This window comes from Dermacentor silvarum, chromosome 1, assembly GCF_013339745.2.
Source record: "Dermacentor silvarum isolate Dsil-2018 chromosome 1, BIME_Dsil_1.4, whole genome shotgun sequence".
Classification (NCBI taxonomy): Eukaryota; Metazoa; Arthropoda; class Arachnida; order Ixodida; family Ixodidae; genus Dermacentor; species Dermacentor silvarum.
The window spans coordinates 150970793-150994158 of NC_051154.1; the positions used below are offsets into that span (position 1 = coordinate 150970793).

Consider the following 23366-nt stretch of genomic DNA (forward strand, 5'->3'; position numbering starts at 1 on the left):
GCTGAAGGAACAGCGAGCGCCATGCCCACTACGCTATACACCCACGCTTGCGGAGCTCCGCTGTTTCATCAAATTTCACAAGCGTGGGGCTGCCTTTAATTTTTGCTGAATGGCTCACTTAAGGCTGATTCACACTAGGCCGACGCGGCACCGAATTTGGGCTGCCGACTGTTGGCGACAGCATTTTCCTTTCTTTAAACCGCTGGCCACAGCGTTTTCCGTCCTGTAAACTGCTCGCGTCATCAGTCGGCAGACCAAAATAGTTCTCGTGTCGGCGTTGTGTGAATCAGCCTTTACGGCGACGTTGTCGCGCGCGAGCTGTTGCGTTTGTCTCGTTTCGCGCAGCGGACGATCTTGCGCGCTCTTCACTAGAACACCTGATCACTACCACAATCACGGGCAATGAGGTAGGCATGAGAGGATGATAGAGCATGAACCAGGCGCTGGAACACGTACGGTAGAAAATTACACAGTTTCGTTCTCTGCGCGCGCGACTGTACGACGTGGGAACAAGCAGACGTAACGGAAGTACGTACATCTTTCTTGCTACAGTACGAAGTAAAACAAGAACGCGCAGACATTCGTTTTGTACGTTTTATTATTTCTCTAAACTTTAATTCGTCTTCTGAACCAAGAGATTAAACAAATAACTGATGTTGCGTTGAATAATTCTCGAAGTAACATGAAATATATGAGCGACGTCACAGCTGGGAGGCTGGGAGCGCGGCGCCCGCGAGGAGAACGGCAAACGGCGGTTATCTTGAAATTTAAGCTCTTTGCGGGGCGCGTAGGGATGTAATACTTAGCAGACACGATCGTTAGCGCGCATTCTATGCACTACACTTGTCAGCTCAAAATGGCCATACCTGGTGAGGGGCCCGGCCACGAAGGTTATTAACGCACAGAATGTGGTTTTGAACAGGAATCATTGGCAGTTATCGTCTACGCCTAACGCTTGCCGACCAAATAAAAAAAATCTCAGAAAGATAAACGTTGATCATTAGCGGAGAAAGTGAACGCAAAGCTTAATTTGTTGAATTACAAGCGCAAAACCTCAGCACCGGCCGCATCACTCTGACGTCATGGATTTCACCGTATTTTTGGCGTATTTCGGCCGTTTTCTTGGAGGCAAAGTTTCTAAAGTTGTCATATCGAGCCTATACTGCGTTGATAAACGACTAACGCCGAGCAGGCGCTGTCGAAATGTCAAGGGCGGATACGTTCGAAAATTGCAAGATGGCGTCACTAGCCATTTTTATTGCAATAGCAATTATATGGACACTTCAAGCGGATTTCTGCCGTTGACGTCGCCGTCGCCGTGAGGTTCCGTATAAAGCCCAAGGGCGATAAAATCGTCGCCGCGCGCCGTATGCGCGAGTGAAAGCGCGCGGGGGACGCGTGCTATCACGGAGAGCGAACGCACGGCGGAAAGCAAACGTGACTACCGTCGCGCGAAAGGCCGTGGGGCTATGGGAGGGAGTGAGGGGGGGGGCGACGGTGTGCTGCGGCACCAAATGCGTATCTTGCAACCGGGCGCAAGGGGAACTGGCCACTCAATCTCCCACGCGAAAGGAGGAAAGCGGGAAGGCAGCGCGGGAGGGAGGGGGGCAGCTTTTACTCTGTCAACAACTGTGTTGCACTTTGTCCGGCTGCGGCGGTCGCCTGCACCGTCTCTTAAAAGGAATCTCCACACGGCTCTGACCTTTGTATGCGCTGTGCATTCGCCGCTCAGTTTCCGTTGAAGCGATAGACCGCACGAACCTTCGCTCGCTGCGGTGGCTGCGCTTGCTGCCAGCGTTTTGACAGTGGTTGTCTGCGGTCATTGAGAGTGATCTATTCATGCTTGCTTGTGCGCGCTGACACCACGCTTGTTAATTCAGTTAGTAAGCGAATGTGTCCAAGTTTATGCAGCCAATAAAACTACTATCCGTACTCCGAATAGCTCTCTACTAATTTGCAATCGCAATTGATGCTTCGCTTTTCGGGCGTAACTGCAACATTTTTCGTTCTATCCACCCATCTAGCTTAATAGTTCTTTTTATACTTGTCGCGAGGAAAATATAACTGTGTGGTGGTATATGGTGCGCAACCTGTCTGTTATTGCTGTGGTGTATAAGATCAGAATAGCGACCGTAAAAAAAAAGGGCCAACTAAAATAATCGCGGCCATGGTATCAATTGTCTTATGTCCCAGAATTTGTCATCGGTAGATCAATAATCAGTGATCAATGATCAATTCGCCCTAGGCGAACAGAAAAGAAGCATCGGTTAAAATAGGGTAAGGCGATCGTGGCGCTGGCATGAAAGAAGGGAAGCACCGGTAGATGACACGCTCCAGTGTGTTCATGATGCTATAGCTTCTGGGTGAAGTATCGCGCCGGGCACAGCTTTCGACCTGCTCCACGTTTTTCACGGTAAGCTTTACTGCCATTTTCCGTTTCTGCGAGATCAATTTTCGTTCGTGCTTACATTCCAGATTCATTTCGATAGGTTGGACTTAAGACCGTATCTTCTTCAGTGAGGAGAATCCAAACATGGTTAAGTGGGCCAATTAAGTATACGAGAAATTAAGTATAAAAAAGAATGGGAGCAAGATCCCGTGCTCAAAATTGGGTCCTGGTGCTTTTACTTATACATACATGGTTTACTATGTTCTTGGCTTGCAGAGACCTAAGATTGCAGCCAGGTTGATCTAAATGGAAACTATATAGAGTTTGTCCCAGCTAACCCGGGTCAAGTTATCTGAAAAAAAAAAAGAGAAAACAAGATAGCACAATGAGAGAAAGTGTGCCTTGCGCAAACTGGTGAATTTTTCGGTTACCACTGCGTACGTAATTCGAGAAAATGACATTACTAATTACTTGCTCAATTGCCCAAGATCTCATGTCAGGTTTTGCATCACATTCGGAAGCATCATGCACAATTGTTTCGAGTTCGCTACGTCTTAAGTTTCCCCCTTCCTAACGCCGCAGCGCAGAGCGCGAACAAGGCTGCGAAGTGAGCGCGCGACAGCAGCGTTCTCGACTGGGTAAAGAAAAAATATTCTGAGTGCACCATATGGCGACGGTGACAAAGTGACAAGACGGCGATTTAAACGTTAGCTGTTGCTACGAACAAGCATCCACACGACGCTGTACTGTCAGCCGTGCGCCTGAGAGCGACCCGCGGTATCCGCGATCCCACCGACGGGCGTACGTGGAGGCAGTGGAGGTCACGAAGTACTTTGAAGCCCCTAGTGAGGGCGCTACTCATGCGCGCACGAGAGAAAAATTAGTTTTGAAGAAAGACTCAAGAACATGGATGAAAAATAAGTGGGCGGCTAAAGCGCACAAGTATCTGTATCTGAAAAGCGTGGACACAGAATGGAGGAAGACGTCAAGAAAGTTGGCAGCCAAGTACAGGATAATTCAAACTGCAAATCGACAACCAGGAGTCATCAGAAAGAAGGTGAGAGAAATAGAGACAGTGAATTGGATGCAAAGAATTGAAACAAAAAGGACAATTGATATTTACAAGAATGAGAAGAAAGAAATTAGAAGGGAAAATCTGTAAGACAACACAAAGGGCAGTCCCTTGATAGCCAGTTTCCTAAGGACCAAAACATACCGGAGCAAATATTCGGGACTAGATGAGGAATGTGTATGCGGCAGCCAAAATCCGGAGACCACTCAGCACATCCTAATGGAATGCGAAGGAATTCACCGAGTGATAATCGTAGGTAACGTACACCTTCCAAAAGCGCTTGGGTTTAACGTGGACGGAAGCGTCAACCGGTCAGCAGTCGAGATAAGCAAGAGACGTTTAGAGTATTGGTGGAAAAAGAAGCAGGGAAGAGATTTATACCACCTGATCTCTTGAAATCATTGGTAGCGGTACGAGGAAGATTGTGGGAAAAAAGAGAAAAAAGGTTAATGAAATGTATACAACAGTGGTAGAACAAAAAAAAAAAAACATGTATAGCGTACGTGATCAAATCACACAGGCTAGGTGACTATTTGTCATCGCCCCGTTTCAAAGGGGAGGCCATTAAATCATTATCATCATCGAGAGGCGTGGGCGCTTCAGTCGGAGTGCACCCGTTATACTGTGTTTTTTTTTTTTTGCTAGCGCAATATTGAAACGCGGAAAAAATATCTAGGAGAGATGTGCAGCGAGCTGGAACAACTGAACATGATGCTTTCGGACGTGATTCACAATTTGGCATGTGGTCCTTGGCAATTGTGCGAGCACTTAGAAATTTGGTAATTAATTTTCAGTAATGAGGGAATCAATAATAGGAGGGAAATTCACAAGTTCGCGTAACGCGGTCGCAAGTAAAACAGTGTTCGTACGATTTAGCCGGGACATGCTATACTCGTATATATAAGATCAAAGTCTATCTCAGGTGAACAGCACACCTTGTGCTAAACATGACTTTTCTTGTTTATAGACTGGATTGCACCATCAAGTTCACACTTAAGCTACACCTGTGAGATTGCGTACTGCTAACTCTACAAGTGCGCGCAGGCATCACGGACGTTTTGTTACGGCGCGTCATGCAAAGAAGGATTGTCGTAGTCGAATGTGAAAATGTATGCAAAAATAAACCGACACATAATAATGGCGATATTCGGCTATAAATTTTTTGCTATTTTTTGTGTTTAGCTATATTTGGGCTACGCCGCCTCGTCCGACCTGGCAACATTGCGCGTAACCCCGCCTTAAAGTTTACGTACGTGGGGAAACCCACGCCACGCTGGCGCTCCGGCCGGCGCGCCACAGGAAGACACATGTCGCACACCTCACCACGTCACGCAACCTTAAGGACGTTGTTACCATCGCTCCTGACGTGCTCGGTTGCGATTTCGCTCGAATATTGCGCGGAATTATTCGTGCCAACATGCTTTGAATAGGGCATTTCATCGTTTGTAAATGCTGATCTATTATGAGCTCGGTATTACAGCTACAAACTTCCAATTGGCATTGGCAGCCGAACAGTGATAATTGAAAGTTACCTAGTAAATGTTAGTTAACTAGGTTACCAAATAGTCCGTCCGGAATTTTTCTTTTGTCCGCTCTTACTGCAAATATTGCCCATGAAAAAAAAGAAAGAACGAAAAAACTGTCGTTACTTCTCGAATACTCTGTTTTTTTTTTTTTTATAATGAGAGACAGTCGTCGATGAAACGCTGATGTGAGTGCGATGACCATTGTCACAGGAGACGCCCCTCGCTGACGTGCCTGAACCGGTGAAAGGCGACAGCTCTTATCAGGCCCCTGTCGTCCTGGCCCGGCAGCTGCAGCCGCTGACGCATGTGCTCCAAACGCGGCTCCAGCCAGGACTGATGCTACCGACAGGTTGAGTTAATCAGCGCGCACGGCTGCTATACCCACTGCGGCCGCTCTGACGCCGTAATATGCGTCGTACAGCCATATCTGACAGGTGTCAGAGCAGCTGGAGATCTTCTCGGACCAGATAATGAGAGGGACGAGCGCGAGAACTGGACCTTTCGCTTCTCGACGCACTTGCTGTGTTCCCAATGCGTAATGGCGGGACGTGTGCTTCCACCGGGATTTCCCAATATAATCTGGCTACAGCAAAGTAAAGCCGAGATAATTTAATCAGCTATATTTTCATCCTATTCCTTTCCATGCATGGTCAGTAGGCCTAGCTGCGCTCCGCCTAAGTTGCCACCAGGATCACCCGGTCGTTAGCTGCGGATGATAAAGAAACAGACTGGAAAATCGAGTGAAAGGAACCTTTCGTATCTTGAATATAAAGTATCTGATTCGCATAGCTGTTGCTGATCTTAGATACTTCAACACATTCATTCAAATCTCGATGCAGCGCAGCTGTGGTTTCGGTGCCCCTGGAAGCTATACCATTGACAATTGGCTTGTAAATTTAAGTGATGATTTTCACACTACGTCGTTCTATGTTGTTTTACAAATAAGAAGAAGCAAGTTTTTTCGATGGCTTAAACGAAATGCGGCCCGTTATTTCTTACTGGCATAGCGCACGAAATAGCGCTTCTTTGATCTCGCAACCAGTCAAAACTGACAGCAGGTGGAGGCCTCCCAATCATGAATATTTTTACCGTTTGACCTCAGAAAATAAGTGCGGATGTCTGTGTTTAGTTTTATTCTTCTTTAACAGTGCTACGAGGTTGTGCCATTTCCTACTGCGCTGACTGTATTGACCCTTTTCGCGGAGCAGTTTGTTTTAGAGAAACGAGATGGCGCCCCCGGCGGCGCACCATACCTCTCCTCAGCGACCACGCACGAATACGAAACCATTACCGCTTCTACCTTGCTTCTGTGCGATCAGCTGTCGGAAATGCAACTGAGTTTTCGCGAACAAAGTGTGCTCCAATCATGCTAGATTGAATCATGTGGATTGAAGACGTGTGCAGTAGTTGGCTGCAAAAATAGTGACTGGCATGCTAAGGAATGCAATGAATCTGTGTGGCCAAGTTTGCCAACCGCTGCTGCAACTGTCCGAACGTGTTACCGGCACTTCGAGATGTACGGCTTTCCTCGAGGATACAGAAATTTGCTCATCCGCCAGCACTGTATCGCTAACCTTCAAAGAAAGGGCTTCAGCCCCAGAACGTCGGCAAGAGTGAGCACCACTCGTTAAACAATGACAAAGGGAGTAGCGCCGCTTCCTGTCATAGTCAGTTTCGCGCACGTTATCTATGCAAATATGTCCGAAATGGCAGGAAAACTTACGCCCACTCTATCGCCGACGTATCAAGAATAAGTGAATGGGCGCACACTTGAATATATACGCACTGTATACGCACAATAAATGGCGGACTACACCTATCGCGCACGAATAGTGGAAGCTGAATGTTTCGTGACAGTCCACAAGAGTAAGCGAGTTACTAGCTGTAATATATATTCGCTACAAGGTATTACAATGTACAAGACAGCTACGTTTCAAGCCATGTGCGCAGCAAGAACAAATCTATCGGAACTGAGCACACCCGCGAGCGATTAGGCAGAAAATAATCAGATAGTGGCCGCAGCAAGGAACTTCACTGAGTCAGAAACTGACAAGCCACTGCTTCAAAATATTTGCCGAATAAAGAACAAAGAGCAAAACACACTAATCCTGACTAAATTCATAATCGGAAACCTTGGATAGCTTGGAATACATATTTAGCCCCGCTTTTAGAACAAGCACCATTTACGCTGCTTGCGCCGTTTGGACATAGCTTAATCAGCCCCGAAAGCGCTTTTGCATGTTCTCTGAAGCTGTAATCAAAGCTTCGTGTCGTCCACCTAGTCGCCGTTTACGATATTTCCGAAAACAGAGGTTTTCTAAGCCGCGCCGGCGTCATACACTTCCATTGTAAACAAGGAGGCAACGGAGGTAGTTGAGGCAAGCAATGGACGCGTCACCACGTGATCAAACATGGCAGCGCCCACGGGATCGCCGCGAAAAGGGTCAATAGCGTGAACCGCACTGCGGTCGGCTTGTTCGAACAGCCTGTGTGCTCCGGCGAAAACTGACACACCTCGAGACCGTATATGAAGTTGGGTTTACATAGAAATGATCAGAAAAACTTGGACGACGTTTAAGCTTCGCCTTTAAGAGCGCAACGCGATGGCATATAAAGACCCCTGACTGCTTCTGATGCTTCCCGGTAGCGTATATTGAAAATCTAGAAGGCACAGCGCCTTAGATCGAAACCGCGGTTGAACGAGATTGGAACGAACGAACGAACGAACGCCGCCGGCGATGCTCGACGCCCTTTGCAACCGATGTGGGAGCACGCCGCGCCACCTAACGCCTTTTGCGCTAACCTAACCTAACGTCACCTAACCTAAACTAACCTAACCTAACATAACCTAACCTAACCCTATCGTTGGCGACACGCGAAGGCAATAATCCTCACGGCGGCGTGACATCAGAGCGTCGCCAGCGGCATTTCAGCCAATCGCGTTCAACCGCGGTTGCTAAGGCACTGTGCCTTCTAGATTTTCAATATACGCTTCCCGGTAACTGCAGCTTATGTAACCATAATGTTTACCTGCAAACCCTGGCGGCGAACGCTATGCACGAAGGCGATCTTTCTGGTTTCTTTTTTTTTCTTTTTCCCGCACGGCGGGATCCGCCACTGCCGCGGATGGATGGATGGATGGTTGGATGCTATGAGCGTCCCCTTTGAAACGGGGTGGTGGGTTGCGCCACCAAGCGCTTGTTCTTATTTTGCCTAATGTCCTGCTTATATTTTTGAGAAAACACACAAACACAAAGAATTTCTAGAATTGACCTTTTTTAACCATTGCTGGGAACTCTGTTTTTGTACGCCTCCGTAGTTTGTGGGCTCCCTACTTTTTTGCCACCAAACCTCCGATTGCCTCTTAATAACCTCTATTGCGGACCTGTTTACGCGGATGCACGGAGGCGAGCGCCATCTGGATGGTGTTGCAAGGAACCGAGCGGGGCGCTCCGCTCCCACTAAGACAGACCTCAAACGGCAGGTGGAAAAGGGGTTTGTGTTTGAGTGTCCGCGTAACAGAATTATGTGTTCTCGTATATTCAAATTACATTCCGACGCTATTATGTCTGTAGGTTGTGTGTAAGTCGTACTTTAAGAAGTTTCTGACGCATTTTACTTTTCAATTCAATTCGGTGCGCAAGCGCAGTGTCTGTGCGCCGCCGCAGACACTGCGCTTGCGCACCACTACGCCATACCCTCCTCCTCCGCTTCCCTCCTCGCGCTCTCTTCGCTCTCGCCACTTTTTTTCATCCCCCGTTGCGCTCCGCGTTCGCTCTTTCATCCGCTGCGCTCGTTGCCTCGGTTACGCCGGGAACGCCGACACTTGACGCAGGAACGGGCGCCTAAGCGCTGCGCTGTAAAAAAGGCACATCATGCCTTTCATCGACCTATGGCTTGGCGTGTACCTATCCTGAATTTTCTTTGTCACTGGGTCACAACAACAAGGCCACAACATAAAATAGATCGGAACTGGACAAGCTGGCAATATAAACAGCTTTTATTTTCACACTTTCATCTGCACAAACACACACATATAAAGAAAAATGTGTGATTGAACTAACAATGATGATCGAAACATAGAAAGAAAATATATATACCAGGTGTCTTTTTAGCTGCACCAAATTATTAAAAATAGCCTCTGGGAGATAGCACGATTCTAACCTTCGAACTAAGTTACTCGATGAGGCGGACATTACTTCTACGTGAAATCAAAATGCGTAATCGGCGAACTAAAATTTTTTTCACTGATTCATTTTTCAATTAGGAAACTTACGGCTCGTATTACAATTTAGGAATAATTGTAGCCAGCGATTTGGCAAGGATTGGAACGAATTCGGAGTGAGCCACCAGTTTCAAGATATTAATTATAAAAGTGTGCGACGAAATACATTGGCGTTCCAGTTTTGTGCTTCAATGCATAAAACAGCGTTTTCTTTGCAGAATAAATGGAACAACGGCGCATTTTTACTCCGAGCTTGACTCAGAAATTCTCAGACTTTGTTTTAAGTCGATATGCCTTGCGAATTCACTACGTACAATCCGTAAATTGCAATATGCACGGTGTGTTAATTAGTAAGAAGCTTAATTATTGAAATATTGTTGATTAGTGAATTACGCATTTGATTACTCGTGGAAGTAATTTCCACTTGTGTGTAGGCGTTATGGAGCATATGTTGAGAAATGAATACAGATACGGGAAAAATATGTAGTGACTTGAAATAATAAACGCTGAACCGTGCGCCCGCTCGAAACAGTCTCTATGCCCTCGAGCCGCAGCAAGGTGCTTTTACAGCATGCTATGGGGCCGGGTACCGCGGTTTCCTTTGAGCATGATGACATGCGTAGGTGCACATGTAGCGACAGCTTGCTGGCGCAGTTGCCTCTGGTTGTGCTTGAAATACATGTAGCGAAACCAAGCACGGTGTTCTTCACTGGACCCGTTGTGGTTCTTCGCTTAATTTTGTTTCTTGCATATTAACTGGAGCAGTAGTTGAGGTCATCAACCTTGGGTTGAACGAGTACTCAGGGTATGTGCATGGCGAGCTGGAAACTTCGAGCGGACGCGGCTCGAGCACTCGTTCAAGGTGCCCGTAGCCACTTCGCGCTCGCGTCGCAATGACTGCGAACTCCACGAGCGGCAAGCAGGCAGCCGAGGCGATGTAGTGGACACGCGGAAAGCCGAAGCCGTTGAAACCCGATGCACTTACAAGCGTGTAGGCGCCCATGTTATCAAACACAAGCCACTCCCCATCGGCGACGGCAAAGAAGTGCGAGCGGTCCACGATCATGTCCCAGGGGTGGCACGTGGCGCCCCAGATTGTCGTCAGGATGTCCCGAGGTCGGTTGACCGGAGGCTAGGCATCATGGAGTGCAGGAAAGCAGAAAAAAAATTGGATCAAACTGTAGTTTCAGCAACGCGCGCGCGCAGAAAATGCGATAGCGTGAAGTGTCAAATTTGTTTGTACTTCGAACAGGCTGGTCCCAACACAGGATCAACTCAAGATATTTGCGAATAGGAACGGGCTATCGCGAAAAGGTAATTTTTCTAGCCATGAAGAATGTGGCGCATGTGCACTCGACCGAGACGTATACCCTTGCGCCACTCGGCGCTCTCGTATTTCTCGCCACTAACTCACAGGGACGCTTCATCGCTGCGTCTTGCAGCTATCAATTTCGTGCGCCCGTTCCGTGATCTCTGACTTTGCTGGAGTAGCCATGCATTCGTATGCTGAGCATTTAGCCTCGTATTTGACACTCTTGTTCGTATCCCGCGTCCGAGAAAATTCATTTTGCGTCCCTACAGTCAGCGAGGGTGACGGTGTGCTGCCTGGCCATTGTGGGTCTCAGAGATAACGCGTACAAATCTTCGCCACGTCTTTCGAGCTGAAGTGACAACGTACGGGACGCGATGCCACCGCGTTGCCTCGTGACGTTGAGGTTAACATTGAATCTGATATTGACTGCGGGCAGACATTGAAACACGTATACCCATTGCATGGTTTGCTGGCAATTAGCCCGTACGAGCGCTGTGTTCCAGATGTAACGGACCTAACGGTAAAATTAACCTATGGTCGAGCGCCACCGCCTACATTGCTTAAGAAGCGGGCAAGCAAACAGAGGAAGAGTGGGCCACACGACGGAAGTCTGGTCACCGCAGAACTAACATGTTGTGTGAGTGAGTAAAGCACATCGCTCCCGCCTGAGGTTTGGCGACATGAGTCTTTCCACATCATCGGCCTTCAGTTCAACCGTGAAGATAGCATAAAGTTTGAAAGACTGCTTATTTTCTTTTAGCATGTCCTTACAACGCAACTAAACAAGTTTGCTCTACCGATTTGAACTATGCCTTTGCAACCGCTGTAAACCTACGGCTTGCCAGTTGCATGTGCCCGAGAACTGTTAACATTTATTGACGCGCTTAAGGGGAACGACGTGAGTTAGTTGTTGGGCTATGTGCACTGTGCACATTTCGCAGTAATGGACTCAGCATTATTATATGCCCGACGCGCGTTCTTTTGCCGCTAGGGACAAGCTGTTACCAAAGTTGGTGGCATTCTACATGATGACGTCATATAGCATTTCTGTACCAGCTGCATGTATTTTATAGCACCACTACTCAATTTCCATCTTGTTGCCAATGACATTCAGAGTGTCTTTATGAAAGCTGCTGGGGACAATATGCTTCCAAGTGAATTTTAGAACCTGGAGAGTGATCTCGCATATGCTTTAGGTTCCCGGCGTTATAAAGTATAAATGACACTATCAAATCTCGATTTCGGATGCTATACGATGACGAACGCATTTACCTCCAGAGGGCTTATATGGATGTCCATGAGCTCGGATAGGTCTCTGTTGATGGTGTTGCATTTGCTTTCATTGATGAATACGTCGCGGTGCTCGCAGAATTTCCCTGAAATGATGGTGTCGCCATCACCATACCTGCTCACAGGCACTTATAGTGACATATCGCAATATTTCGGACACATCACATGGTAAACAAATGACACAGGTGCAGTTGTACCGACACATTTCTGTCAGATAAGTAAAGACATGCATGGAAAGATTATTTGGCGACTCGTACAACGACGAAAGGACGAGGAAAAGTATGCTGGCTACTTGGGGGACGGACAACATTATAAGGGTTGCCGGCAATTTCTTCTTCTCAGTACCACGCTTCAAATAAATTGGGCGCTGAAAGTCAAGAAGCTAAGCAAGTCCTTGGCAAGGGTGCAACACTGGGCAGACAAGCGAGAACAACTGGAATAAATGCGCTACAACGAGAGCAGACCGACAACTTGCACCATCCAGTGCACAACGCACACAACCCTTTCAAATGACGTTGACCCATGTCGAGCTTCAGGATGAGACGAGGCACTTTCCTCTTAAATGTATACGGTGCTGTCTAATAGCGTATTCAAATACTATAGTGAACCCCATCAGACATCCAAACATATATTATACCTGATAGAACGCGCGAAGTGCTGCAGCACGCGGACCGTTGTAATTTGTACCGTATGTCGGAGATCGCACTGAAATTGTTCGGATGCGATTTAGCAAGGCTATTTAATTTCTGTCAGCTCTCACACAGTGTTTGTCTGGCGTAGATCACAATATATGGAAATGACTTATGACAACTTGTATTACGAACACTTGGGAGCCTCGGCGAGCTTTCGACGGTGGCGATAACGTCAATGCCTAATGAGTAACACTGGCAGCGGCGTCATTGCCCTCTGTGCCGATAAACCAGGAAAGCTACTAAAAATCAACAACGAATCCAATCTTGCGCAATTAACTACTCTGCGTTGCGTAATGAAAGTCGCATACACTTTCCAAGAGGGAGCCATCGGAACTAGAGTTACTGTATAGGTTCCTATACAGTAACTCTAATCGGAACCATGCTGACTTAGCGCTGAGTTGCTGTCAGAAAGCAGGATGACGGGCCCCGTCCGGTAATACTTCAGCTGAGTTTGCATCAATGGCAGCACTTTCGGACACTACATTTTTTTTCCCAGAAAATACCCCACACGGCTAGGTGAGCGTTATGGCAGGTGGTTCATAACACGAAAAAGAAGTTGTCAATAATGAAACACATTTGCAGTTCAGAGAGGCTATACATATGGCTGTTGTCAAGAACGGACGCGGAGCTGCCGCTTCGGATGCTTCTGACATATAGGACGCTGCAGCAATGAAACTTACAGGAATTTACAAATTTTCGTTTGCGCTCCCTCGACCTTTACTTGCGACTTGGACTACCAGCCAAACTATACGAAGAAACCTTACTCAGTTGCTTACGGCCGGGCGTCGAATTCACAAACGGCTATTATGTAGGGTCAGGCGGGGCAAAATGAGACACGGGGCAAAACGCGATATTTTGACTTTGCTGCCATCTATACCCAAGACAAAAAGTTATTTTTGTGGTTCTTTATTTCATCAATAGGGGGGGGGGGGTAATTGTCCATTCCTTTTGACAAAAAAGTTCGCGATTGTTCGAAGAGATCGTGCGGCAAAATATGCACGGTTGTTGTTAGTGAGCTCGTGACCCGCCAAAAAGGAGTGAAATTCTGCTCACTGAAATTTTCGGAGCCGTGCATGAAGGCACTCCGGCGTCAGTTCAGCAACGTAAGTACTCGTATTTATATTGTGGCTTTGTACCACTAGCTACATGCTGCCAAAAGTTTAGTTCTGTAAGTGTCGTGGGTTAAAGGGGAAACTTTTTTAGAAGTCGGGCATTTCAAAGGGGCAAAACGCGACAAAAAGGCGTTGAATCTGCATAAATAATTTCTTACTAATTCAATCATTTATTTACGCACATTATATATTATATTTTCTTGTTTAGGATGGTGCGGACGTACAAGAGAATATCACGTGGAATTCGAAAGTGTGGTGTGTGGTAATTTTCCCGAACTGCTCCAGATGACTCCGAGATTGACTGGCCACCCTCCACTAGCGTAACAGTAGTATTTTTATTTATTTTATTTTATAAATACTGCAATCACCATGCGGTGATTTTAGCAGGGTGGTACAAACATAATGAATACATTGGTATGTACAGAAAATGCACAAGTTAATAAAAAAACTGTTATTTAAATAAATACAAAGCATACAGGTTGGGCACACGCAACGTTACACTAAAGAAGTAAAACACTGTCACTGCAAACATAGTACAAACAAAATAATGTCACTGTAAACATGATAAGAAAGAAGTTAATGTTGGCGCAGAGACGACGTCATTTTTTAGCTGGTTCCAGTCCACTATTGTGCGCGGGCAAAAAGAATACTTAAAAGAGTTGCTGCGTGAGGAAAAAGGAGTTATAGTGAAATTATGTCTTTGCCGAGTAGCGTATCCGGAGGAGAAGGCTATGATCTTTGTTATGTCCATCTTATAATGCCCCTTTATTAGTTGATACAAGAACTTCAATCGTGAACAACGATTTCTTTGTGCCAAAGAAGGAAGATTAGCCCGGTTTAAAGGAACACTAAAGAGAAACAGGAAGTTCAGCTGGAATAAAAGAGGGATCTTCAGGAATGCATGCCGTTTTTGTTGGGTGCAAAAATATGAGTTATTAGCGGAGAAATTCATAAACAAAGACCAAATATCTCTTCCTCAATTTCTCTCACCCTAGATTTGGCGCTGAAGCAGTGTCGTCACAGATTGCATTGCTCTCAGCGAATCAGAATGCGCCATGATACGTCACCGCTTGCGTAAACGGCCGAGGCGCTGGGCTGGATGCATCATGACTGCATGCATGGTCGCTGCGTTTGCGTTCGCCGCGATGGATACCGTAGCTGCCGCTGAACCTTGCAACGAAGAGCTCGCCAGGAAAGCAGGACTGCATTTCAGCGATATTCAGTGAAACGGAGCGCGAAATGATCCTCTGTGCTCGAGCGGTAGGTGTTTCCGCGTGCGATGGCGGTGAGCCGCCGGCCGCGCCGGCGGAATGCAGAGCTTCGTTTTCGTCGACGGGAGGCGAAGCGTCCGGTCCGCCAGGCGACGATGTTCCCGACAGAACAAGCGTAGAAAGTTGTGCACGTACTCGGTATGGTTATTTTGTGGCTTTATTTAATGACATTCAGCACTCACCGAGCCGCCAGTTTGCTGCTGCAGGGGCACCGGTAGGAGGTTTGATGAAGGCCGCATTGGGGGAACAGCTGCTCGAGAAAGGACTGGCCTCTGGAGCACGCCAAGATACTTTCCGAGGGCAAGATTATACACATAATCCGAGGGCGAGAAATGCAGAGAGCACACCATCGGTTTCTCTGGCTCTTTTGCCGTTTTATCATCGGCAGAGCACTGAGCCATTGCGAACACCGGGGAGCCGGGGCTCTCCGAGCGACGCCACATGAAAGGACACAATCGAGTCAACACTGCCGCTGCCCCTGATCAAGCGCCTTGGGCCATTTATACAGCCCTCAACACTACACACACGAGGCATTTTCTGGCTGTTTCCCGCGAAGTCAACGTTTTTCGAGCCACGCAACACGCAACCAAACACCATAGAGCGGAACAGGCGCGCGCGACGATGCATTGACCAAAAACGAAACTACGAAACTATCGCGGCCGCATGTATCGATCGCCATGCCATTTTTTCTTATTTATTTAATTTTGTGCTAAACTTGTACTTCCTCGCTTGAAACGGTTTAAAAAGTTGGCAAATGCTGTTTATGTACGTTTAAGGTGTATTTCATTTTGCATTTTATTAACAGCGATAAATCGCTCTCGACCAATCGCGACCGGCCTGCGTTTGTAATCTCCGACGTCACATCACGTAGTGCGGGAATTTCGAAGGGGCGTCAGCACTTATTCTTCAGTTTTTCGCTATTTCCTCGCTTCTTAAACATCTGTTTGCAGTAAGAATGGTATGGCTGTGATCGTGAAAGGATAATCTACCATTTAAGCTCAACTTCCGGTTTCTCTTTAGTGTCCCTTTAAAAGTTCTGTAACATAAGTTCTCGTAAATGAGTTATAAATAAAACGCACGGCTCTTTTTTGAACCTGTTCTAGTTTGGCAATGTTAGTTTTTGTAAAAGGGTCCCATATAACTGCAGCGTAATCTAAAATGGGCAGTACAATGGATTTGTATGCCAGGAGGCGAACAGAAGGGGAGGAAAACTTAAGAGCTCGCCTTAGGAAAAAGAGTTTACGGTTAGCGTTTGTAGTTACATAATCAATATGAGTATTCCAATTAAAATCGTTTGAAATACACAGCCCTAAATATTTACACTTACTAACTTCCGAGGGGAAAGTGTTATTAATACTGTATTAAAACTGCAAAGGTTTCTTTTTATGTGTTATTCTCATGAAAACTGTTTTTCAACGTTGATCACCATCTGCCATTCGCGGCACCAGGAAGCAACCTTCTGAACTGCACGGTTAAGCAATAATTGATCCAATTTGGTGTTAATTTCAGAGTACAAAACACAATCGTCAGCAAAAAGTTTGATGTGAAATGGAATATCTCGTACAATATCATTGATGTATATGAGAAACAAAAGTGGTCCTAACACCGAACCCTGGGGTACTCCAGAATCCACCGCTACTGATGCAGATAAACTGTTACGAAAGGAAACAAACTGTTTTCTACGGGTTAGGTACGCAGCGATCCATTCAATCAACTGATCATTTTTTAAAACATTATGCAATTTATAGAGGAGCTTTTTGTGAGAAACTTTGTCAAATGCCTTAGAAAAATCCATGAATAAAGTGTCGATTTGTGTACAATTGTTAATTCATGTTGCAAAATCGTGGATTGTTTCTGTCAGCTGAGTACACGTCGAGAATCCTTTTCTAAAACCGTGTTGATAATTGCCTAAAAAGTTATGGTTATCAAAGAAAATTTAGCATTTCAGTATGCATAATGTGTTCGAGTAATTTGCAAGCTGTTGATGTTAGTGAAATCGGGCGATAGTTGTTAATGTTGTTTCTCCTTCCATTTTATGTAACGGTTTGATTCTGGCTGTCACCCAGTCATTCGGTAGTTCACCGTCGCGTAATGATTTATTAAATAAAACATGCAAATACTTGGACACCCACTCGGCATATTTTTGAAGAAACGAATTTGGGATGCTGTCTGGCCCCGGGGACTTCTTTACATTCAGTTTTAACAGCACATTGAAGATACCTTGTTCTGAGATTATGACGCCTGGCATACGTGGCAAGGAGACATCAAAAGAGGATAGGGCATCATCATCTTTAGTAAAAACAGATTTAAAGTGGTCGTTAAATGAATTGGATATTAATTCAAAATCAGGTATAGGTTCCCCGTTAATTTCGAAGGTATCGCAGTCCACTGATTTAGGCGAAATTTAGCTCTCCAAATTTTTTCCGGTGATGCTGTAATAAAATTAGGTAGTGATTCCCCGAAGTAACGCTTCTTGTCTATGACTACTTGATTCTTAATTTCAGAGGCCAAATTTGAAATTAGATTTGCACAATATGTATCGTTGGACGACGATTTTTTCCTTTTAAGTCTCTTTAGACGCCTCCGTAATTTCAGTGTCTCCCTGGAAATCCACGGATTCTTACTTTTTGTTTTCTTAACAATGTTTGGCACAAAACGCATACAACTGTCCATAATATGCTTAAACCGATGCCAAAGAATATGCACGTTATCAGAACTATTGGCGAAGTCCTCAAAATGAAAGGAAAGGACATCTATTATTGACACGTCATCTGCTTTAGAAAAGTTAGGAAACGTAGAAGTTTTTCTGATTTCATTTGTAGCGGTAGAAGATACATGTGATATGGGGTTTATTGGCGTTTAATCCCGTTAGGTCCAGCGCAAAGAGCACCCGAGTAGTTCCAGCCAAACGCCAGCGCAAGGCAAAACCAGCGACACCGATCCTCTTGTCTTTCTCTTCCTCACTTCAGGAGCCATGCAACCACAGCGACGCTTGTGCTAACTTCGTCATTACACATGAAGCAATACAGCACCGTGATCAGAAATGCCAGGGACTACTTCACAGAGGGCATTAGGAAAAATGCTTCCACTAACAAAACAAAGATCTAAAATTGATTTAGACATACCCTGCACCCTCGTGTGCTCTTCAACTACTTGCGAAAGGGCAAAATCAAAGCCGATATTCAAGAGTACATCACCCGTGGTATCACTGCGCTTACCATGCGACATAGAGGGCCAGTTCACATTAGGCAAGTTAAAATCTCCTGCCAAAATAATTCGATCACCGGGCTTGACATATGCGTTCATGTATTTCCGTAATTTCTCTTGAACGGTTGCGGTAGCCGTAGGGGGTCTGTACACTGTTCCCAAAACATATGCAACATTAGCATAATACACCTTGCAAAAGATGAATTCTACATTGGGTACATCTGGCATTTTTTGAATATTTAAAGACGTCTTGAAAACAATACACACACCGCCACCTTTAGTCTAAACAGACTAAATCCCGGTGGGACAAATTCACTGTCGTATATTGCGCTGGTCAACCACGTCTCAGTAAGAACAGCAATATCTGGATCATGTACCAGTAGAAGTCCTTCAAACTCAGTAGCCTTGTTTACAATACTCCTACAGTTAAAATTGAGAATTGTAAGCGAGCGACGCTTTAGACTGCGTTGTCAATTCCGTTTTTTTGTATTAAGGCGATAACGAAAAAAAAAAACCCTTTGCCTCATCCCATCCATACATGATGCCATCAACGTTTAACTTATCATATAGAAGCTTAACTTTCGCTCCGTTTGCTTTTTCATCCGAGGCGCTTTTCCATAACTGTTTGCGTATTTAACGCACCTTTTTGGAAACATCATCTGACACAGAATATGTACTGTCCTTTAGTTTACTACAGGCAATCAGTATGGATGCTTTGTCATGGTAGTCCAAGAATTTTAAAATAACAGGACGCGTTTTGTTTTCCATTTTTCGACCTAGTCTGTGTATCCTTTCGATACTGGCAACGTTCACACGCAATATCTTTTTAAATACTTCTTCAGTCACTACCCTTTCAAGCGCTTCGGTAGTTTCGTTTTCAGACTCGTCTACGCCGTAAATAATCAGGTTGTTCCTCCGTCCCCTGTTTTCAAGATAGTCGACCTTTTCTACCAGTGAAGTAAGTTGTTTGTTAAATGCAGATACCGTGGTGTCAACGTCGTTAACCTTGCTGCCCAGCTCAGCTAGAGTTGATAATTGCTTCTCAACAACGTCGATTCTACTAGTTAGGATAGACATTTTTTGTTCCATGTTTATTTGCGAAAATTATTGAAGAAGAAAATGACGCTTATTTCTGCTGCCAAATAGGGAGAACGGCGCAGCGTCAGGGGAAGGGGAACAAGGAGATAAAGATGTTGAGAGGAAGGGAAGAGAAGCAGAAGCAGCAAGAGTCTCATCCGATTATGGAGGAGGCTGGTGATGGAGGCGGTGGCCTGTTGGGGGTGAGCGCTTAGCGATGGGCGGTGATCTCGTTTAATTCCACAAACTCCAAAAGGCCATGGAGAGCTCGGGAGAATGTGGAAAAAAGATGAGGACACTAACGCTGACACAGCCTCGTCGAGTAACATCCTGAACAACAAGAAAGTTATTCTGAGAGGCGTTACTTTGGCATGATATTTCTCCAGTGCCAAAATTAGGAAAGGCCGAAGGTACCACTGTTCTAACTTCATCGATTCACAAAGCAAAGTTGAGATTTGATGAAAGCCGTGGGAACGCCTGCGCAGCTCTGCATCTAGATGACAAGAAAAGGCGAAGAAGGCTCGTGAGGATAAATCTTGCTTACATTCGTTGAATGAGCCAGTAAAGCGCAAACGTCCAAAAAAGTGCAATAGCACAAAAAAGACTAGCGGTGCTTTACCTTCAAGCGCCAGGATCTGCTTGGATTTAGAGCGTGCAGTGTAAAGAGTGGGTTCATGAAGACTGCGTGGGTGCCCACGGAGTTAATTTCAAGTCCTCCTGCAAGAACTGAACTGACTAAATTTTTTGAGACGGCCTCGTTTTGCCCCACGCAGCGTCAATTTTTTTCCCGCAGGTTGGGGCAAAATGAGACATTTGTGACATTACTTACTTCTTTTTACAGCGATGCTGTTAAAGGCTCACTCTCGTCGATGGTCGCGTCCGGATGTAGAAAAAAACTATCATTGGCCATATGCTGTATGTGCGAGTGAAAGCGCGCGAGGGCGAGGGACGTTCGCTTTCACGGGGAGCGAACGAACGGCGGAGAGCAAACGCGCCTTCCCACTGTAAGGAGAGCGGTGGGCGAGGAGGGCATCGATGCACCCTTGACTGTGTGTGTGCGTGCCCGCTCTCCCACTGCGGCGCATGCGTGCAGCCCTGCCGGCCTCTGCCGCCTGTGCCGCCGACTCTCTCTGGGGACTCGCTCGCCTCTCCCCTATGTCGACAACGGCGTTTAGCCGTTCCGTCACGTAGACATCGCGCTAGCGCTCTTACCAGTTGCCCTTACGACTCGCCATCGCCCGGCCGCGTGCCGTTCGTTCGGAGGAACAACGCAACGAGCGACGGCGAACTGGCGACTCAATCTCCCACGCGAAAGGAAGACAGCGGGAAGGTAGCATGGAAGGGAGGGGCTGTGGCTTCTGCTCTGCGAGCAGCTTGTACTTTGCGCGGTGCCGGGCAGTCGCGCGCAGCGTATCTTGAAAGCGATCTGCAACACGGCTTCTACCTTTGTATGCGCTGTGCTTTCGCCGCTCAGTTTCTGTTGAAGCGATAGACCGCATGAACCTTCGCTCGCTGCTGCTGGCGCGCTTCCTCACGCCAGCGTTTTGACAGCGGTTCTGTGCGATCACACAAACAACGCGCAGAACTGTTGTCGACGGCGGCGGCGTTTTGCCCACGTTTGCACCGAACGCGTGCGGCGTTGGTGACGTGTTTATGAAGAACGTGACAACCTTTGCCGTACCGGCGGTGTACCGTAGCGACCATAAGGCTATGCTCCCTGAGGTCACTAAACAAATGAAAACTTCCGGATCATATATATTTCTCATTCTTTAATAGTTCGAATAACCAATTACACCATCAAAACGTAATAGTCATAATTGGAAAACATAATACCCACCATAGTACAGCTTCGCTGGTCTTCCATCTGCACCCCAGTGGAAGGGCTGACATTTTTTTCTTAAATTTTTGAACAGCGGGAACAAAGCAATTTGTATTTACCACATACCTTGTATCCAAGAGAATGTTCCTGGTGTGTTGTTTTATGGTATTGAATGAAAGTAAAAAAAATATTCCCTATTTGCAAATTTCTGTCGCATTTTGCCCCACCTTACACTAACATTGTGATGATTTACGGTGCCGTGCGCCGCTCTTGCGATTTCGAAGTGATTATAGGTATAGAGAAAGATAGAGAGGCTCGTTAATATATCCTGGAGAGGTTTGCCTGGCGGTATGCCTAGCATACTGATGGATAGGATGAACACCTACTTTGTCCATGCCCTTCCTTCGACTACCAAAAAGCTTCTCGAAGTTCTAGCCTAAGTCAGCTAGACAACCGACGATCCACGGGGCAAAATTATTTCAGAAACTTGTCTTCATGGGCCGTCATTTGCGGATAAAGTTATTCGAGCACTACTGTGATGCTTAAAGACCAGTGGAGTGTGCGACCACTTTTTGCTACGTTGTTGTCGACTATGCGTATGCGCACTCCTTCTCTTTTTTTGTCTTCCCCCTTCATCTTCAGCTTTCTTCCCCACTTCTCTATGCTGGGTATAGCCAACTGGGCGTGACTTGGTTAACCTTCCTGGCTTCCATCCTGCTCCTGTTTCTCTTCATCTTACTCTCCGTGTTCTAGGGTGAATTCATGACCTTCGAGACGGCCTTCGTAAACAATCCGTTTGTATATGTGTGCGACGTGTGTGAAAGACTGTGGCACATGAAAGACTTGACGCCGGTAAGTAGTGCCATGCGTGAAACGTTGAGTTTAGCGGCGCCGCCTGAGTGGGGTGAAACCGTGGCGCGGGTTTGTACAACGTGCAAGAAATTTCTCGTTAAGCAGAAGATTCCACTCTTTAGCGTTAGCAATGGGTATCGTTACCCATTGCATGCCACCAGGTCTACCAGTTCTGAACGATGTGGCCGACTTAGCTCACGCTACGTATATCCTGGCACAGCCGAGCTAAGCCACTGCTTATTTTTTAAAAAGTGGCAAACAGGTTCGCTGGCCAATTGCCTAGTATTACCACAGGCATTACCACCTTCCATTCAATTACCGCTTCTCTCGCAACTTTCTTCGTCTATCGGAAGGCGCGCTGTGAAGTTCTTTTTGTCATGTATGCGTTTAACGAAAAGTAAACTTATTTGCACATGCCCAAGAACATTTATATTTTGTAAACTCCCGGAAACGTTAGCTTTGTACACGAACTTTAGAAGTGATGCCATTGCAGTTTTTGTAACTGTTGCTTCCATCAATTTCATAGTTTTGAGCGCAATTATCATGTCATAGAAGAGGAGTACCTGGCGCCTGTCAGAGCCATCTCCTTACGTGCACACACACACACACACACACACACACACACACACACACACACACACACACACACACACACACACACACACACACACACACACACACACACACACACACACACACACACACACACACACACACACACACACACACACACACACACACACACACACACACACACACACACACACACACACACACACACACACACACACACACACACACATGCGCGCGCGCACATTCTGGAGTGCGTAAAATGTGACAATGTTCCGGTCAATGTCACCATTGTAAGAGTGTAGGGCGGCACCTACATATTTGAGATGCGTGGTATCATTTCGCTTGCTCTATAACATCTAATGTGATTAATCAGTCTAGTCGGTCTTACCCAAGAACTTTCGAGACCTTTGCTCTGCTCTCTATATGCGAAATAATGCACACAACTGTTTGTAAAAAAAAAAACCACATGATTTGTTTACCTTCGATGGTCATAACGTTTTTTCTGATGCCAACAACTTTGGTGATGAGAGTGTATGCAGACGTAACGAAGAACTGTCCCGGTTCGGCGATGATGTTTACGCAACTGGATGGTGGGAAGTTAGTATCAATGGCGTCTCTGATGATGCAACACAGCTAAAAAGAAAGAAATCAAAATCCTGTATAATGAGGAAATACAGCTTAAAGATCAATAAGCAAGATATGAAAAAAGTATACATATTCTGCCAATTCAAAGAAGTCCATAACATATTCTGTAACCTTGTGCGACATATTTGATGAATGGATGGATCTATATTAATTCTTTTTGAAACGAAGCCCGATTTAGGGTGCCACCAAACTCCCTATTATCGTCCCTTAAGACTCATGGTTCATGTTAAGAAACCATTGAATCTGACAGAAATTTATTGCCCTCAAATCTATTCCGTATGTTCGCTGCTTATGCGGCACTAAT

At 46.0% G+C, this 23366-nt stretch overlaps 1 protein-coding gene across 1 annotated transcript in view; it reads right to left on the reverse strand.

Moving 5' to 3' along the window:
* Positions 1-9001: 9001 nt before the first annotated feature.
* The window catches only part of LOC119465281 (ornithine decarboxylase), a 64953-nt gene continuing 50588 nt past the window's right edge, over positions 9002-23366 (reverse strand). The window contains exons 7-10 of the mRNA XM_049670904.1: positions 22897-23050; positions 11797-11900; positions 9995-10344; positions 9002-9005 (exon numbers count right to left, since the gene is read on the reverse strand). Coding sequence (XP_049526861.1) covers positions 9002-9005; positions 9995-10344; positions 11797-11900; positions 22897-23050 — 612 coding nt within the window. The remainder of the gene's footprint in view (positions 9006-9994; positions 10345-11796; positions 11901-22896; positions 23051-23366) is intronic.